This window comes from Pseudorasbora parva, chromosome 8 (genome assembly GCF_024679245.1).
Source record: "Pseudorasbora parva isolate DD20220531a chromosome 8, ASM2467924v1, whole genome shotgun sequence".
Classification (NCBI taxonomy): Eukaryota; Metazoa; Chordata; class Actinopteri; order Cypriniformes; family Gobionidae; genus Pseudorasbora; species Pseudorasbora parva.
In genome coordinates, this window is record NC_090179.1 from 16,460,222 (window position 1) to 16,479,229 (window position 19,008).

At 40.7% G+C, this 19,008-nt stretch overlaps 1 protein-coding gene across 5 annotated transcripts in view; it reads left to right on the forward strand.

Moving 5' to 3' along the window:
• robo1 (roundabout, axon guidance receptor, homolog 1 (Drosophila)) overlaps positions 1–19,008 on the forward strand; it is a 368,894-nt gene that overhangs the window by 309,134 nt on the left and 40,752 nt on the right. For all 5 annotated transcript variants that reach the window (XM_067450215.1, XM_067450213.1, XM_067450214.1 and 2 more), the window contains 7 exons: positions 371–495; positions 901–1,072; positions 4,553–4,758; positions 8,198–8,279; positions 16,081–16,249; positions 16,559–16,725; positions 16,874–16,995. In XM_067450215.1, the coding sequence (XP_067306316.1) occupies positions 371–495; positions 901–1,072; positions 4,553–4,758; positions 8,198–8,279; positions 16,081–16,249; positions 16,559–16,725; positions 16,874–16,995 (1,043 nt within the window). The remainder of the gene's footprint in view (positions 1–370; positions 496–900; positions 1,073–4,552; positions 4,759–8,197; positions 8,280–16,080; positions 16,250–16,558; positions 16,726–16,873; positions 16,996–19,008) is intronic.

A 19,008-nucleotide genomic window follows, 5' to 3' on the forward strand; every position in this document is an offset into this window, starting at 1 on the left:
ATATATTGTGTATGTGTATATATATATATATATTGTGTATATATATATATATATATATTGTGTATATATATATATATATATATTGTGTATATATATATATATATATATATATATATATATATATATATATATATATATATATTGTATATATGTATGCTAGAGAGACGATTTATTAAAATTCAAATTACTATATAAAATAAAGGCTGCACATTGTCTTTTAAACACATATTAACTGCACATATTTGTCTTAATGTGTTGCTCCATAGACTTCTATTTACAGTGCATTTATGTAAATGTGTTTTTGATTGTTTTTACAATCCAAGAGTTGAAATATTGTCTTTGGTGATTTTTTTAATTCCTATTTCTGCAGTTCCTCCAGTTTTTGTGGTCCGACCCAGGAATCAAGTAGCCGGGATGGGCCGCACTGTGACCTTTCAGTGCGAAGCCACAGGAAGTCCTCAGCCTGCAATATTTTGGCAGAAAGAAGGCAGTCAGGTGAGTACCTGTGTATGTTTGTGTCTTTGCTTGTGATACAAAGATGCATTTCCTGAGCTCACTTTTACAGTTACATAAAATGCATGGCTCTCTCCCCCATTAAAGTCAGTCAGATTTATGAGGCTGGTAGATTTATAAGGCCATCTGCACATTTACACACATCTAATGGGCTATGTAACACTCCACACCTCTAACACACCTCAAGTCATCTTGGTTTGATCAATATCACTCATCACACACTCAGGAATTCAGGCACACAGTGCCAATACTAAGTGTAAATGTGCAAGTCCTGACAAGATGTTTATTTCTCACACACTGAATATTCATGGAGAAATTTGAACTTATTTTTCTCTATTTTATTGTTAACAAATTGTTTATACATCTTTTCCTTTTTCCCTTCTCTAGAACCTGCTGTTCTCCTCTCAACCCCCTCCTCCCTCCAGTCGGTTCTCTGTCTCTCAGACGGGCGATCTGACCATCACGGCGGTGGAGCGTTCGGACGGAGGCTACTACAGCTGTCAGGCTCTGAACATCGCTGGCAGTGTGATCACCAAAGCCCTGCTAGAGGTTACAGACGGTGAGCTGGAGATACGTCTTGACACAGACTTAGTAAATGCAAAAAAAAAAAAAAAAAAATGTTAATTTATTTCCTTCTTTTTGCCAATTTCTTTTGAGAAAGTTATATATATATATATATATAAAACTTCGTTATATAGACTCATCAGACCAGGCAACATTTGTCCAGTCTCCAACTGCTCAATTTTGATGAGCTCATGCAAATTGTAGCCTCTTTTTCCTATTTGTAGTGGAGATGAGTGGTACCCGGTGGGGTCTTCTGCTGTTGTAGCCCATCCGCCTCAAGGTTGTGCATGTTGTGGCTTCACAAATGCTTTGCTGCATACCTCGGTTGTAACATGGGGTTATTTCAGTCAAAGTTGCTCTTCTATCAGCTTGAATCAGTCGGCCCATTCTCCTCTGAACCCTAGCATCAACAAGGCATTTTCACCCACAGGACTGCCACATACTGGATGTTTTTCCCTTTTCACACCATTCTTTGTAAACCCTAGAACTGGTAACTGTAGCAGTAATTGAGCAGACTGTGAAATACTCAGCCCAGCCCATCTGGCACCAACAACCATGCCACGCTCAAAATTGCTTAAATCACCTTTCATTCCCATTCTGACATTTTTGAGTTCAGGAGATGGTCTTGACCAGGACCACACCCCTAAATGCATTGAAGCAACTGCCATGTGATTGGTTGATTAGATAATTGCATTAATGAGAAATTGAACAGGTGTTCCTAATAATCCTTTAGGTGAGTGTAAATTATATAGTTATATGATTGCAGTATATTAATTGCTCAATTTTGCACTGTAAATGCATTTGTAAAACCCATATGAGCCTTTTCCATATGTGCATTATAAGGGTAAACATAGATTTCTCCTTTACAAAAAATTCTGGCTGTTAGTTTTGTGTAGCCATGACAAATGCTTTAACTGATTGATTATATTAGCACAATACCGAATAAGAGGTGTAATTCTCCTGTAACATTTTCCTTTCTTAACTAATTTGACAAATGTTCAATTTTAATATTGTAAAAAAAAAAAAAATTGTAAATATCATGCATGATTTGTGTGATGAAAGATGTCAGTTGTGAATTCAGTAATACCTCTGAACAATTCACTGACCAAAAGTCAGCAGGGAGTTCATGAATCTTTTTGACCGAGTCATTAAAAGAATCAGTTCATACGAGTCATTTATTGGCTTGGCATGCATAAAGGCTAAAAGCTAATATTTTTGTCTGGATGTAGAAAGTAAGTTCTATAACAATAGTTCTATCATGAAAACTTTGAATATTTTAGCATTGTAATGAATATGAAAATGTTAATGCATTTGGTCTTGCTGCTTCTGAGCAAGTACTTGCTACTGTCAAAACATACACTGATACGGTGTTGTGAGCATGTAAGACATGTTGCTGCTGCACAAACAGCATATAAAAGGTCCCATAGCAGATCTACACAGATGGAGCTGTGGAAGGTGGAGGGGTTCTAAAGGGAAATCTGAAAGCATGCTGCTATACTGAATGCTAACCAACTATTTAAATGTTGAGCAAAAAGCTCATTGACTACAGATGATATATAAACCAATAAGCTTGTGCCATGTAGTTAACAATGTAAATATCATCAGTTGAATTAAGGACCCCTTATCCTGTGCCATCTAGAGTTTCATTACTGAACTAGGCATTTAATCAAAATCCAAATGGGACTCAAATAAAATTGTACGAGAAAAGCATGCGTTAGCCCAACATTGATTGATTTGTGTGCACAAATAGTCAATAAGCCACTTTAAGTTAGCACAATATTCTGTCATCCTGTGAATTCTCCTGTGAGTGCCTGTCTATAATAAAACACCAAAGCAAGACAAAAAGAAGGATAGTGAGGTAAAGAAAGAATAATAACAGTTATTTTAGCGGCAATCTGCTCTCTGGCCCCGCTCTTACAGCGTGCACCGATCGTAATTACAGGTCAGCGCCATGATGATTCAGTAATTACAACAGTGTCGATGCGAGGACACAACCGTGCATGTGCAAGGGTGTCATCCAATACATAATTCATGCCTTTGATGGTCCTTACGAAAGTGTGGCACGGCTTTGAAAATGCGCTGTAGTGGCGGTTATGCAAATTGCATCCGTGTAAACGGCGGTAATGCTTCTAGGAGTGTCAAACACAATCATATGGACGTAAACATCACAGCCTTTATCAGGCGGCCTAGGTCTTCTGCGAGAGAGAAGAGGACGCTGCGAGGGGCAATTTCGGTGTGTTTTAGTGTGTGATGATGGCTGGTGTGTGTGAGGGAGATTTAGTGCTGTTGAAATGCTGCCGGTATTAATTGCTCGTCTCTAGTTTGGCTTCATTCTGTTACTGCTGTTGACTGATTAGAAAATTGCTTCCAGTTGAAAAAATTGGATTCCATCTCTGTTTCTCTCTCTCCCGTTCTTAAAACATGCACTCAGCTCGTTTTCTGCCAGACATTCCACTCTCGCATGCTCTTTTTCCTTGGTTACATTTATTTTTATTTGCGTTCTTCGTTCGCTTTACCTTTGACCGTACACGCACTCGCGTCTGTGGCTCTTTTAAAATGTGGAAGGATGTATTTTGGATTTTGGTTTGGAGTACAGTAGTTTTTCATTATAGTTATTATAATGATATTAGTTGGTCTGGGACAGCTCTGTCTTTAAATGAGACCAATATGTCTGTGTCTGGCTCTGTCTCGCTCTCTTTCTCTTCGTCTCATCCTGTCTCTGTCTTTCATTTTTTAGTTTTAATGCATTTTAGTGATATGCAGAGCTTGACTTTAACACCCGCCAGCCCGCCAAATGCGGGTGGATTTCAGCTGTGGTGGGTAAGAAACTCACTCCCACTAGCCACTTTGGCGGGTTGAATATAATTTCAGCCTACAGCCAAATGAAATGCCTAGTGTCGTATCACAAAATTACAACTCAATTACAGTTCTTTATTGATTAACTTGCATTTAGTAAACATGGGATAGGAGGAATCCCACTGAATGACACAACAGAAGCGCTCACTCACGCGATATCCCGCCTTGAACACAGTCGGTTATGGCTTAAAGCTGCACTATGTATTTTTCCGTCCACTATTTTTTGTACGTAAACAGGTGAGTAATAACTGGATGTGTGTCAGAATATTACGTCCATGCATTCAGCAGCCCCATTAAATACCTGTCCGTCATTAATGCTAATCGAACAACTACAGATGTTAAATAATCTATACATATTAAATAAACCTACTGCATCTGAAAAATATATATTTTAAAGTATATATTTTAGTATATATACATCCCAGTGAAAATGCTAAGTGGCTAGTAACTTTGGAAAACCGCTAGCCACAGTGGCTGCTGAGCAAAACAGTTAATGTTAAACCCTGGTGACACGATAGATCGTTTAGTGCTATATATAATTGCAGGTGATTTGATTTAAACAAGTAAGTGATTGTTTTCTGAGGATGTCTCTCTCTATGTCTTTCTGTCTCTTTCACAGTGATCTCAGACAGACCTCCACCCATCGTCCGACAAGGTCCCACCAACCAGACCGTGGCTGTAGACGGGACGGTGGTCCTGGGATGCCAAGCCACCGGCACGCCGACTCCCACCATCCTGTGGAGGAAAGACGGGGTCCTGGTGTCCACCCATGATTCTCGACTCAAACAACTCGACACAGGAGCCCTGCAGATCCGTTACGCTAAGGTACGGTGGCTCTGAGGGCTGTGAACTACTTCAAAGCCTGACATATTTATCATGCAGATTAATGTACAGTAACAGGGGACGTGGCTCCGGTTCATGAGAACCACTTCCTTCCATAGATTTATAGCTTTGTAACTCCTCTCTGACCCTTATGATGCTTTATAAACGCTTGCGTATGGAGGTTTTGAGCATGTGTTCGTTTGGTGCACCAAACCAACTTGTTCTCGTAAAGTACTGTTTCCCTTGTTCGGTTTTCCTTAGTAACAGATTTTTATGGAATTTTCCATTCCAAACACCACACAGAACAACTATTCACAGGGAATTGTGAGCGATTGTGTTGTGCCGCTTGTCTCAGACCCAGCGCCTCTCTTTTTTACTTTTATTAATATTTTATTCATGGAGGTTTCTGAATGCGGCAGGATGGTTTATTGGATGCGGTTAACGGCTGTTTCTTTAGAGCTGAAGTTAGCAGATCTTTTTTTGAGACGTTAGCTGTTTTATTCAGAATATCTCTGACAGCACTGCAGATTTCACTGACAGAATCAAAAATCACAGCTTCCCTAATAAAAACATTGTCATTTTCTTTTTGCACGTTTGAGTTACACTGCCGCAGATTTACCACATATTTTGTTTGTCACAAATAAACTGTTTTCAAGGGAACACATTCCCACAGAATGATTATCATGATAAAATATGACTTTTGATTAGCTAATTTGTTAATTACCTTATTTGCTTTATTAAAGTTCATTACTGAGAATAAGTAGTGACAATCATTTTAATAATAAATAAATAAATATATTTTTTAAAGTCTCATTAATATTTCATATGGCATTTTGCTTCTCAAGAAAATTGATCTTGTTTTAAGTATGTTTTGATATTTTTATTTTAAAAAAACTAATTTAAACTAGATTATAAACTTGATATATATATATATATATATATATATATATATATATATATATATATATATATATATATATATATATATATATATATATATATATATATATATATATATATATATATATATATATATGATTAAACATTCTTAAAGGAACACTGTTACTTTTTTCACATTTTTTTTTTTTCGTCAATACCTCAATCCTTCTTCTGAAATGTGTTTATGTTTACCCTGATTCACTATGATAAGTCTATTATAAGTGTTTATATTTTAGGCCTGTTGGGAAATTGCGTTTGTGTCAGTTGCCTGTGCGCGTCTCGTCATATCCGTAAATAGAGAACCTTTTCTTCTGTTAGTTTGAGGCGTGTCTAGTGTGTGAGGGGCTGAAGTTAGTTGTCACAATGGGCGAGAAAGGTTGACATGCAGCAGTTAAATCTGCAACCTCCAGAGAATCACCCGTTTTACACAAACATCGAACAGAGGAGAGTCCGCTGGTGAAAAAGAGAAAGCAATAAGAGCTTGTAATAAAACAAGAATCAACATTGGCTTTGCTTTTTAGAGATTTGAAATGTCGTAAAAGCGATGCGGAGATGGCTTTTTTATTACTCACCAGTTGAGTAAGTTACTTTATTGAACAGATATGTAGCTCTCTAAAAGAGTTGAATGTAAAGCATTTTCTCTTGTGAAGGCTCATTTCATTGCGGTTGTTGTAGAGCTTTGCTGGAATTTAATTTTCAAGGAAGTACTGTATCTATTAATGTGTAAAGCTACAGTAAGGTTTTCTGCTAGTCAGCTTGAGATCCTTTTCATCTAAACTGGTTATATCTCTAAAGCCTAGTAGTGAAGTTTTTATGAGCATCAGGGTACCCATATTCATCCGCATTGTCACGCGGAGCTGAAGCACAACCACAACAACGTTAAAATGTTCTCCTACAAAATACATGCATTTTTTTTTTTAACCGCTAGAGGGCCAAAGCTTACAGTGTACCTTTAATTATAAAAATGTTATAATGATTGCAAATCAGGTATAATATCTTTGCATCATTGAAGATTTGTACTTTTGTGAGTCAACATAGACATACATGCGTGCAGTACACCATAAGACAGGCTTTCCTTTCATCCCTCACTACAGCACAAACATCATCTCAGACACACACGGCCAGTGTTCAGAGAGCTGTCAGTCAGCCTGCAGGTTTTGATGTGCCAACACACACTCCCGCTGTCATCCCCCGTCAGCCGCATGAAGCTACACACACCCTCCGAACGTGAGCGAGGGGGAGGGGAGCGCTTCCTGTCATGCCGCACACACATGAACGCCCGGGTTCCCCCTGCACAGGGGTCAAAGGTCCCCGCAGTGTGGGCTGTCAGAATGCGACTTTAATTAACGTAGATGTCTCACTTGACGATGTCTCGCTTCCTTTAAAGAATAGAGGAAAGATAAAGCGAAACGAGTAGATGCATCTCTATCTGTTGCACTTCGGGCGGTCCGCATTAATGAACATGTCATTAAGCGAACACACGCACACCAGTAGCTCAAGATAGACTGTCTATTTCTGGCGACTTTCATACCGCCTGTGTAAACTGACTGACAGATTGGCTGACGGGTTCTTAAATGTGTCCTTTTTTTCCACAAGAAATTAACATATACCAACTCCACATAATACAATCACTATTATTGTCATTCTTTTCTTAGAAATCTCTCTAAGAAAGCAACATACATGTAGATGTTCTTATATGTATGCCTTACTTTATTTTCTCTTAACATTTTTTGTTAATATTTATTTATTTACTTACATTACCTAGTAAGTCCTCCAATTTACTACAGGTTTATTTAAATGATTTATTGTCTGTCTCGCTCTGCCTCACTCTTTTTGTCTTTGTCTCATCCTGTCTGTCTTTCTTTCTCTCAGTTTTTAGTTTAATGCATTTCAATAGCATGATAGATCATTTACATTCATATTACCAAATCATTTTTAGCTTAGCTGCATCATACATTTATTTATTTGTTTATTTTTCATTGTAGCAGATGTTTTATCCAAAGCGACTTACAAATACAACAAAGAATTTCATCCTCATTTTTTAAATCAGAAATAAGGCAAAAATGTGAAAAAAATGTTTTTATAATAATTACGAAGAATACTACACATCTGCTCATTTTATTTCATACTACATTAATTTAATTAATTCATATTTTTTTAATTATTTTATTTATTTCCAAATGCTAGTGGTGTGGAAACCACACACACCACCTTTATTATATTTGTGTACAACAATCTAATAATCATCTAAAAAGCGGCTCTTCATACATTCTAAATCTTAAATATTGTGAAAACATCTGATGTTTAAGGAGTGAAAAATGAAAAAAATAATTAATATAAAAACGATACAATAAATCGACGTCTCAAGGAGGTACGCGTTATATGGTGTTTGTTTTTTTATGTGAAATGAAACTAGAGTTATTTTGCAGCTAAAAGCATTATTAATGTATATGCATATGTATGTATTTGCATTTATAGAGGTTTTTTTTTTTCTTTCTTTCAGCTGGGAGACACTGGCGTGTACACCTGCACAGCGTCCACCCCGAGTGGAGAGGCGTCGTGGAAGGCTTACCTGGAGGTGCAAGGTACGTCCGACAGACAGACCACAAGATAACAGACAATAGAGTGGGAGGAGCTGAGAAACAAACGACAGGAAATTAAGTTAAAATTGAGTTTGAAATTAAACCTTAGTCCAGCTGTAACTGTAGTTGTTTCTCGATTCAAATTTAAGCTGCTGCACTGCATTCTCTTTTTCTGCGTTTGTCTTGTTTGTACTATATAAATAACTGAACGTCTTTAAAGCAAGATACATTTATATGCTAAACAAATCACTACTTCTAGCTCATTTATTTACCCATTTTTTCTCTTTAGACATACATCTCACAAAATTTCATTTGATTTATTTCTTAAAATCTCATATTGCCTATAGTATTTTGCTTCCTGTCAGGGTATTTACATGGAAAGATGTCATTCACTATCCAGTCCACTAGGGGGACTCGGGGAGTTCTGTACGAGAGAGATATACAGACGCAGAGTAAGAGTGTGTTCCTGATAAAAACATGTGTGTTCCATGGCTCTTCAATAAACATCAGAAATACGATTAATGCCTCCTTGCAAATGCATACTAGACATGGTGTCAGAAGTATAAAGAAAAGAGAAGAGCAAGATGTCAAAATTTAGTCCGCCAGAAAGTTTTAACTTTGATCGTCCAACAGAATGGCCAACCTGGCGGCAGAGATTTGCACGCTACAGGACTGCTACAAAGCTGAGTAAGGAAGAAAAAGAGGTACAGATCAGCACTTTAATATACGCTATGGGCATCGAAGCTGAGAACGTGTTAAAATCGTTTACTTTTACGGCAGAGGAAGATGCAGGGGATTACGAGACAGTTCTGGGAAAATTCGATGTGTATTTTTTGCCGAAAAAGAACGTGATACATGAGCGGGCATGTTTCCATCAGAGAGTGCAAAGGCACGGAGAAAAGGCGGAGTGCTACATCAGAGCCCTTTACGAACTCAGCGAGAACTGCGAATTCGGCGCGAGTCGAAACGAGCATATAAGAGATAGACTTGTAGTCGGAATTCGGGATAAAGAGCTCTCAAGGAGAATGCAGCTGATGGCAGCACTTACGCTGGAAACGGCGGTGCAAATGACGCGGCAGGCCGAGGACGTCGCGCAGCAGATAAGCCAGCAGGAGGGTCAGTCAACGGGCAGTGCGCAAGAGGTAGCAACCAGACGTTTTTCAAGAGTAGCAGAAAGGCCCTGGACAAAAGAGAAACACAAAAGAGGCGGTGAGAAAAGAAGAGAAGACACAGAGAACGAATGTGGCAGGTGTGGTAGAACAGGACACAAAGATATCAGAAAATGCCCAGCAGCAGATACTGAATGCAAGAAATGTAAAAGAAAAGGACACTGGGCGAGAATGTGCAAATCAAAAACGGTGAGACAAGTGACTGCGAAAGAAGTGAGTGAAGAGAGCTTTTATCTGGGCGCAGTGAGTAACAAAAATGTGTCAGAAGAAGCTAAATGGACTGTGGTGCTTAAGATAGGTGAAACTCCAGTTAGTCTTAAGATTGATACAGGAGCTGACGTAACCATAATAAACACTGCAACATATGAAAAGCTTCACCCAAGAGCTCAGCTTGTTCATTCAAACATACTACTAGACAGCCCAGGAGGATCACTAAAGTGCATCGGACAGTTCACTGCAGAAGTGGAGCATAAAGGTAAAAAGCATGCCATCACAATGTATGTGGTAGCAGGGAGAACTGTTAATAACCTTCTAAGCCGACAGACAGCTGAGGAGATGGGGCTAGTCAAAAGAGTAGAGCAGATAAGCACAGTATTTGAGGCAGGGGGCACAATGAAAACAGAGCCGGTAAAAATACATCTGAAAGAAGGTGCTGTGCCATACGCGGTACATACTGCGCGAAGGGTACCGTTACCGCTACTGCCTAAAGTTAAAGCAGAACTGCAGAGAATGGAGGAACAAGGTGTTGTGGAAAGAGTCACACAGCCTACAGATTGGTGTGCACCCATGGTACCAGTCACAAAGCCTAATGGTGCCATCAGAATTTGCGTCGGGCTAAATAAGCTGAACGACAACATAAAAAGAGAGAGATACATGCTTCCCACGACAGATGAGATACTAGCCAAATTAGCTGGAGCAAAAGTTTTTACATCATTGGATGCAGCGTCAGGATTCTGGCAGATTCCGTTGTGTGATGAGAGTAGTTTGCTGACGACATTCATCACTCCAGTGGGGCGCTATTGTTTTAAGAGACTCCCATTTGGAATCAGCATAGCTCCAGAGATTTTCCAAAGAAAAATGAACGAGCTTCTAGCAGATATGGAAGGAGTCGCTGTATACATGGATGACGTGATTGTGTACGGGAAGGACAGGGCAGAACACGACATTCACTTGAAAAGAGTACTAGAAAAGATGGAAACTGTGGGACTCAAACTGAATAAAGACAAGTGTGTATTCAGGAAAGCAGAGCTGAGTTTCCTGGGACATGTCGTGGATGCACAAGGTGTCAAAGCAGACCCGGAGAAGGTGCGTGCAATAAGCGATTTGCAAGAACCGAAAAATTTAAATGAGTTGAGGAGGGCGTTAGGCCTCATTAACTACATGAGCAAATACATCCCAGACTTGGCAACGAAGGGAGGTCCGTTGTATGAGATGCTCAGAAAAGGACGTGCGTGGACATGGGATCAACCTCAGAAAAGTGCATTCGGCTTACTTAAAAGAGCGCTTACGAAAGCTCCAGTCCTGGCACACTATGATCCTGGAAAGGAAACGGAAGTATCAGCGGATGCAAGCAGTTACGGTATCGGTGGCGTTCTACTGCAAAAGCATGACAACAGCTGGAAACCGGTTGCGTACTGTTCTAGAAGGCTGACAGATTCTGAAACAAGATACGCCCAGATAGAGAAGGAATGCCTTGCAGGCGTATGGGCGTGTGAAAGGTTTCAGAAATACTTGGTGGGTATGGACTCATTTAAGTTGATCACTGATCACAAGCCGTTAATACCGCTGATCAATAGTAAAGACTTGGACACTGTGCCAGTGCGATGTCAGAGACTCTTGATGAGACTTATGCGGTTTAATGCAAAAGCGGAGTATGCACCAGGCAAAAGCTTGGTTGTTGCGGACGCATTGTCACGTAGTCCATTGAACACTACAGAAGACTTTATGGCAGCAGAGGTGAGTTGTCACGTAAACGCAATCATCGGATGTCTGCCAGTGTCACAGAGTAAGTTGACAGAAATAAAAACAGAGACACAAAAGGATGAGCAGCTACGAACTGTAGAGAAATTAGTAACAGAAGGATGGCCAGAATATGCTAAAAGCGTTCCTAACAGTGTACAGAGCTTTTACAAATGGAAAGACTCTTTGTCAGTGAGTGAGGGACTGATTGTGCTGGGGAATCGCATTGTAATCCCAAAAGTGATGAGACCTGAGGTGCTTAGCAGAATTCATGACGGACACCAAGGGTTGTCAAAATGCAGAGCACGGGCTCAAGACACAGTGTGGTGGCCGGGAGTTTCTGAGGATATTAGACAAAAGATAGAAACATGCAAGTTTTGCATAGAAAACAAACGTGCCCAGCGCAAGGAACCTCTACAGTCAACACCACTGCCAGAAAGACCGTGGCAGCGAATAGCCATAGACTTGTGTATGCATAAAGGAAAACAATATCTGGTAGTATCTGACTATTATTCGCGCTACTTAGAAATTCTTCTGCTACACACCACTACAACAGAGCATGTCATTCAAAGGCTTAAAGCGTTGTTTGCAAGATTCGGCATACCAGAACAAATTGTTAGCGACAATGGACCGCAGTTCGCCAGTGAAGCTTGGAGAAGCTTCTGTGGTATGTACGATATTCAGCACATTACATCCAGCCCGTACAATCCACAGGGGAACGGACATGCTGAACGGGCAGTTCAGACGGCGAAACGCATTCTGAAACAGGATGACCCGTTAGTAGCGCTCATGTGTTTTCGAGCAACCCCTACCTCCTCTACAGGGGTCAGTCCGGCAGAATTGCTCATGGGAAGGAAAATTCGTACTACCCTACCTACCCTACCGAAAAACCTGAAACCAAAGTGGCCAAACAAAGCAAGTGTAAAAGAGACAGATAAAGCAGCGAAAGACAAGCAAGCGTACTACTTTAACAGACGACATGGCGTGAAGGACTTGCCAGTTCTCAGACCAGGGGACTCAGTCTTGTTAAAGCTGGATGATGAATCACGATGGAAAGGACCTGTTACAGTAATGAAGGAAAGCAGTACTCCAAGATCTTACGAGGTCTTCAGTGAAAAGGAGGGAGAGAAAAGGAGAAATCGCAGGCATCTTCAGCTGCTGCCAGATGGAGTTTCTGGAAGCACTTTAAAGACTGAGCAGAATTCAGAGCAGTCACCATTAAAAGTGCAACTTCATGGGGACTCTGATTTACCTGAAGGGACGGTTGCTAGGAAACCTAACATCACTAGGTCAGGCAGAGTAAGCAAACCTGTTGAGAAACTGGACTTATAATAGAGATAAAGTTATAATTTGCTGTCAATAACAAACATCTTTATTAAGTTAAGTGACCAGGCTTGGTTATAACTGAATAGTAAGGATTATCCTGAAATGTGAATGTGAGGAATTCAGAAATGTTGTTTTAGGACAGCATTTCAAAGAGAAACGTTATGTTTAATTTGAAGAAAACCTGTTCTGGTGAGTTCTAGAGGGTTAAATACATTGCCTTTGTTTTGGAGAGAAGTAATAGAAATTTATGTTATAATCTGAACGAAAATAATGTAAACCTAAGCTGTTTAAAGTGTTTGACTTAAAGGGGGAGGTGTCAGGGTATTTACATGGAAAGATGTCATTCACTATCCAGTCCACTAGGGGGACTCGGGGAGTTCTGTACGAGAGAGATATACAGACGCAGAGTAAGAGTGTGTTCCTGATAAAAACATGTGTGTTCCATGGCTCTTCAATAAACATCAGAAATACGATTAATGCCTCCTTGCAAATGCATACTAGACACTTCCCAAATAAAAGTATATTATTTTAAGGATTTTAGATATTTACTGAAATTTTACTAAAAATTAACACACTGATGAGCCAAAGCATATGTCTAATATGCTGCCGGTCCTCCACGTGCAGCCGAATCAGCACTTAGCCGCCGATAAATGGACTCTACAAGACCCCTGAAGGTGTCCTGTGGTATTCAGATAGATAGCAGCAGATCTCTCTAGTCATGTAGATTGTGAGGTGGAGCACTGTGAATCGAACTTATTGGTCCTGCATAGGGTTGGGAACCGAGAACCGGTTCTTATGCAGAACCGATACTGATTTTTGAAAAATACCGGAACCGCGCGAAATTCCTGAGTGTCGGTTCCGAAAACGGTTCTGGAGCAATGTGTGTGCGAAGCGCTGGGAGCATATCCGCGAGCCGCACTCCCGCTCTCTCTCTCTCTCACACACACACACGCGCGCGCGCGCACACACACACACACACACACACACACACACACACACACACTGTCTTAGCGCTGCCGCCTCCCTTCCCCTCACGTCACTTTTTTAAAATCCCCCACAGCGCGAGTCCCGCAAACGCGGCGCCGAGGAGCTTGTTTGTAATCCGAGGACCATGGCTCATTAGTTTCGAAATGGTTTGGGTACAAGCTGATCGCGTTGAAAATAAAGGCATTTGTCTAGCGTTATGAGCTCATTTGAAACATTGCCGCGGCTCATTTAAGAAAATGACAGCTCTGAAGAGACGCCGCTTTAGTTCGAGGTAAGTTAGTGCTAACAATAATAAAGAAAGACGATCAACACCTTATGTGTTACCACTGAAATGTAGATATTATATTTCCAAATGTAAGCCCATCTTATGCGGAATGACGCTTCATACTGTCGTCTGCTCTGGCTCTAACCTTGAGTGTTTTAGCCTGTTTACTTTTTGCAAACCTTGTGAGCGCGCAAACGCTGTGACCTCGCCCCAAATGTTTTTATTGGTTTATTGGTGAAAAATTGAGTGCGAGGGATATGTTCACTTCACACAAAAAGATTTTATAATGAGACGGCTAACTGTAGTAGCGTTTAGTCCACTGTCTATAATAGCCTAATTTAGAGATCACTTTTTTTTTTTTTTACCGACAACCGACAACTTTGATCAGTTAACGTTGATACGGTCAACCATGGGTCAAACGGTCATCGGTTAACATCCCTAAAACAGAGAGAGAAAATGTAATAAGACAATTTCAGAGGTGTAAATTTGAACATGTTTATTTTAATCTCCATAAATTCCATATGGCTCGATTAATCCTGTAATATATGTATAGTACAGGACTTTTTTTGACATTGCCAACCTGTAAATTCATTTGAGAGCAAGTAATAAACACAAAAAAGGATTGTTTAAAGTTGCGTATTGTGCCTTTTTCCTTTACCACTATTTGTTTAATAATTTTAATGGAACCGGAATCGGAACCGGAATCGTTAGGCGGAATCGGAACCGGAACCGGAACCGGAAAATTTCTCACGATTCCCAACCCTAGTCCTGCACATCCCACAGATGCTCAATATGGGGAATTTGGAGTCCAAATTGCTTCATTGTGTCCTGGTGCATCACTTCCTCGGGTAAATGGTGCACACGTACATGGCCGTGATGTAAAATAAAACGCAACCTTCTTCCACTCCTCCATGGTCCAGTTCCAACGCCTATTGTAGGCGCTTTCAACCGTGAGCAGGGGTCATCATCTTTACTCCTGTGCTACTAACTACAAGAACTACCATCTAATCTACCTGCAACTCAGTCTGGAAACCTGCAATTTAATTTCTACTGCTTCTGTTACACTTTTGCGGGAACCAATCACAGACTGGCTTATCTACCTGGCACGCTATTGGCAGGTTTAACAGGATGACGGTTAAGCCCCTTTCACACTGCACGTCAGACCCGCAATATTCCCGGAACATTGCCGGGTCGCCTTCTGTGTTCCACGTCCCGGAATTGATTACCGAATTGAACCCGCGTCGGGGACCTAGTAACATTGCGGGATTCGACCCGGGACGAGCGCTGTGTGAACAAAAGCCAAAACTAATGCCGCAATGTGTACGTAGTTATCGTGCGACTCCTAGAGCTTGTTTTTTCAATAATACAAACCTGCAGTGCCAGAAGAGCTAGTCGGTGTTTTAAACGCAGAAAGTGTTCGTATACAAAAGAAACTAAAATTAAACAAGCAGAAACGTGCGCAAACTGGACACAAGTCGAGACCACGGAGCTCCTTACTATCCGCGCTGAAGCTGAGATCGCTCGCCATTATACGTCACATCCGGATGTCACGTGTCAACTCGTTCCGGGACCGTTACGGGTTGTGTGTGAAAGCGCACATATTACAGTATTTCGCTGGCAGTGCGAATGGGCCAAATCTAGCGGCCCGGGAACAAATGCCGGGTCGCATTATCCGTGTATTTGCCGGAATCGCAGTGTGAAAGGGGCTTTAGAGAAGTAATGGGTCGTTTCCCGTTGATCACGCCCCTTGTGCTCTGATTGGTTGAAGGACTATCCAACTGCATATAGAGTCATTTGAATAATAATCGTTTATCACGGCTCTTGAGCAGTAGAAATAAAGAGAAGATTCCCCAGACCAATGTTCAATCTTAAATTGAGCTTGGTCTAGTGATAGCCAGACAAACCCAACACTTTAATATGTGGCCTTGTTAGATGATGATCAATGATATTCCCTTCACCTCTGACTGGATGTAATGTTTTGGCTCAGCAGTGTATGAACATGTATGTTTATATATATATATATATCACATGTCTGCTTTGCGTGTAATCCAAATTGCGCAGGATGACATGCTTATGTGTGTTTGTGGCTTTGTTTCAGAGTTCGGCGCTCCGGTTCAGCCTGGTCGACCCACAGATCCGAACCTCATCCCCAGCGCCCCTTCCAAACCAGAGGTCACAGACGTCAGCCGCACCTCTGTGTCTCTGTCCTGGAAGCCCAACCTGAACGCTGGAGCCACGCCCACCTCTTACGTGATAGAGGCCTTCAGGTGACATCATCTGTTTTGACTGTATTATGTATTTGTCATTGGTTGGTTTGGTTGTACAAGCGTGTGTTTTAAATGCGTTTGTAAATACAGTTCACAAGCTAATGGGGGTTCTGTAAATACCAAGTCCATTTGCTGCGGCATGTCATAAATAATCATACACATGTTCGTGCTTTCCTGTAAGCCCAGCGTTTTGCGGTAACCTCATTGTTTGGTATAATGTTTTCAGTAATGATATTTCGATATAAAGTTTAGGCTGCAGTAATTTGCAGGATAAATACTCATGTTTGATTTGTGTGGTATGGACGGCAGCCATGCGGCGGGCAGCAGCTGGCAGACGCTCGCGGATCACGTGAAGACGGAGAGCTTCGTCCTGAAGAATCTGAAGCCCAGCGCCGTCTACCTGTTCCTGGTGAGAGCGGCCAATGCGTATGGCCTGAGTGACCCCAGCCCCATCAGCGACGCTGTCAAAACACAAGGTCAGCTCACCTTTGACCTCACTGAGAAGTATCCTGTCATGTATTTCATTATATTCTGGGGTATTTAATATGCACATATGCTTGTGTGTTTAGAAACGTATATGATTGTACTACATATTTGTTGTGTGCCTTGTGTTCATGCGAGTAGACGTCCCACCAACCAGTCAGGGGGTGGACCATGGCCAAATCCAGAGGGAACTAGGAGATGTTGTCATCCACCTCCACAATCCCACAATACTCTCATCATCCTCCGTCAGAGTCCAGTGGACTGTGAGTGCCAACACATTTTCTTTTAAAGGGACAGTACACCAAAGTGAACATTTAGTTTAGTCACAACTGGTGTTGGGGAAAGTTACTTTTAAAAGTACATTATTGCATTACTCTAAAAAAGTAACTAATTTTATCAAAGTTACCAATTAGTAGCTAAGTAACTGGAAAGTAATGGGTTATATTAGTTATGTTAGACTTTTTTCACATCTGCTTGTTTGTTTTTTATAAGATATTTTGAAAAAAAGTTCTGTTTTTTGCAAACGTAAAGGCTCTTTCACACCAAAAGTGAAATTAATACACCTCAGGCTGAAGGAAATAAATTCACACCTGTCCTGTAGAGGGCGCAGCTCAAACAAACCTTCAGTTGTGCTGCCATTCTAGATTACAGGACAAGAAGAAAGTTCAACACTCTTATTTCAGCAATAAAAAAATAAACATAAATGTGATGTTTATCTAAAGTAATTGTTGCTTATTGGTATGGTAGAATTGGATCATCAAAAGTCGACAGCAAAGACATTGGTTAATAAAGTGAGATTAAATACATAAAGTACATTTGCGTATTTCTTTTTATTGATTTTGAGTAATACTGAATTACTGAATTTTTGTGTGTGTGAGATGAGTAAATGTCCACACTCTAGAACTACAATAATCGTTGTGTTCACACACAGCACCTCTGCACTTACTCCTGATTTCTCTTAACATTAGGAAAGGAGAGCTGGCATTCAATACATGGGAAAACAAAGTCACTTGCAGTACTTTTTTAACAAGTAGTTTAGATATTTTGTAGTAAAATTGAAAGTAATGCATTACTTTACTGGTTACTTTTTTTTAAAAAGTAATCCGATTACATAACTTGTGTGACTTGTAATACTTTACCCCCAGCACTGGTCACAGCTTTATTATTATTATTTTCCATAGAAATATTGTATCTAAACATACTTGAAGCAAGATATACTTACTTGAGAAACAAAACTGTGTACAATTATGACTATTTTTTTCTTCATTTGGGGGGGGGGGGGGGGGGGGGTGAAATGCTGTTTCATCATACTGAGCTTTTTACACTGTTAAAGACTTGGATTCCCATCCTAAACATAGACAAAGTTTCAAAAACTAATGTTGGACGTTTGATGGAGTATTTCTGTGTTAAAAATACTTCCGGTTTCTCACAAGTTTCGGAGAGTTTTTTTCAAATATGGCTCGGCTTGACGTTAATAGAGCGGAAGGTCCTTGTATGGGCCGTACGGGCTCTTCTCCCGGTAGGGTGCGCACGCGCGTGACTAGAGAGAGAGAGGAAATGCACGCCCATAAACACTCTCAGCTGCAGATCCAGTCGTCGTTATAGTCCGCCCTGCGCTCCACTTTATTCCTGTGGGTGACGTCGAGCGACTTCAACGCTTCAGCACAGCGTTCCGGGAAGGCAGCGCTGCATTTGAACCGATTTTAACGCAGAAATGATGGGAAGCTTCACAACATCGCTTCAGTCGCGTTGCAAAGTGGATCTCCACGGTCAGTGCTGTCAGGACTTTACCAAATCATACCAAAGAAGTGTGTTTTTGACGGAGCGGTCCCAACGATAAAGGTTCGGGCCTGCTTTGGAAGCAGCCGGTGAGTAAAACTGCTTCAAATGTCTGTGCTGTTGGCTATCGTCACGTGAGTAAACATCTATTAGCTGAGATCGATAGCCATGGGTTTCTCCACGCTTGAGGACGTCACCGCTTTGCGCATTCGTCATTCTTTAGCTCCGCCCACACGATACGCCTCTAGGCGCTCGTTTTTTTCCGGAAAGACTCGGTACAGCCCATATTTCTATTATAAATATAATAAAACTAAAGACTTTTCGGAGATATGAAGGATGCAATACTACTCTATAGGTACTCAAGATTGACATGAGATTGACCTAAACTGAGTGTTTCACACCTTATATCTTTTTATCTCATTGATTCATTAATTTCACAAATTTTGTGGTAGTGAACAAATGTATGGCATGTTGATTATTTGATTAACTGCTGAAGT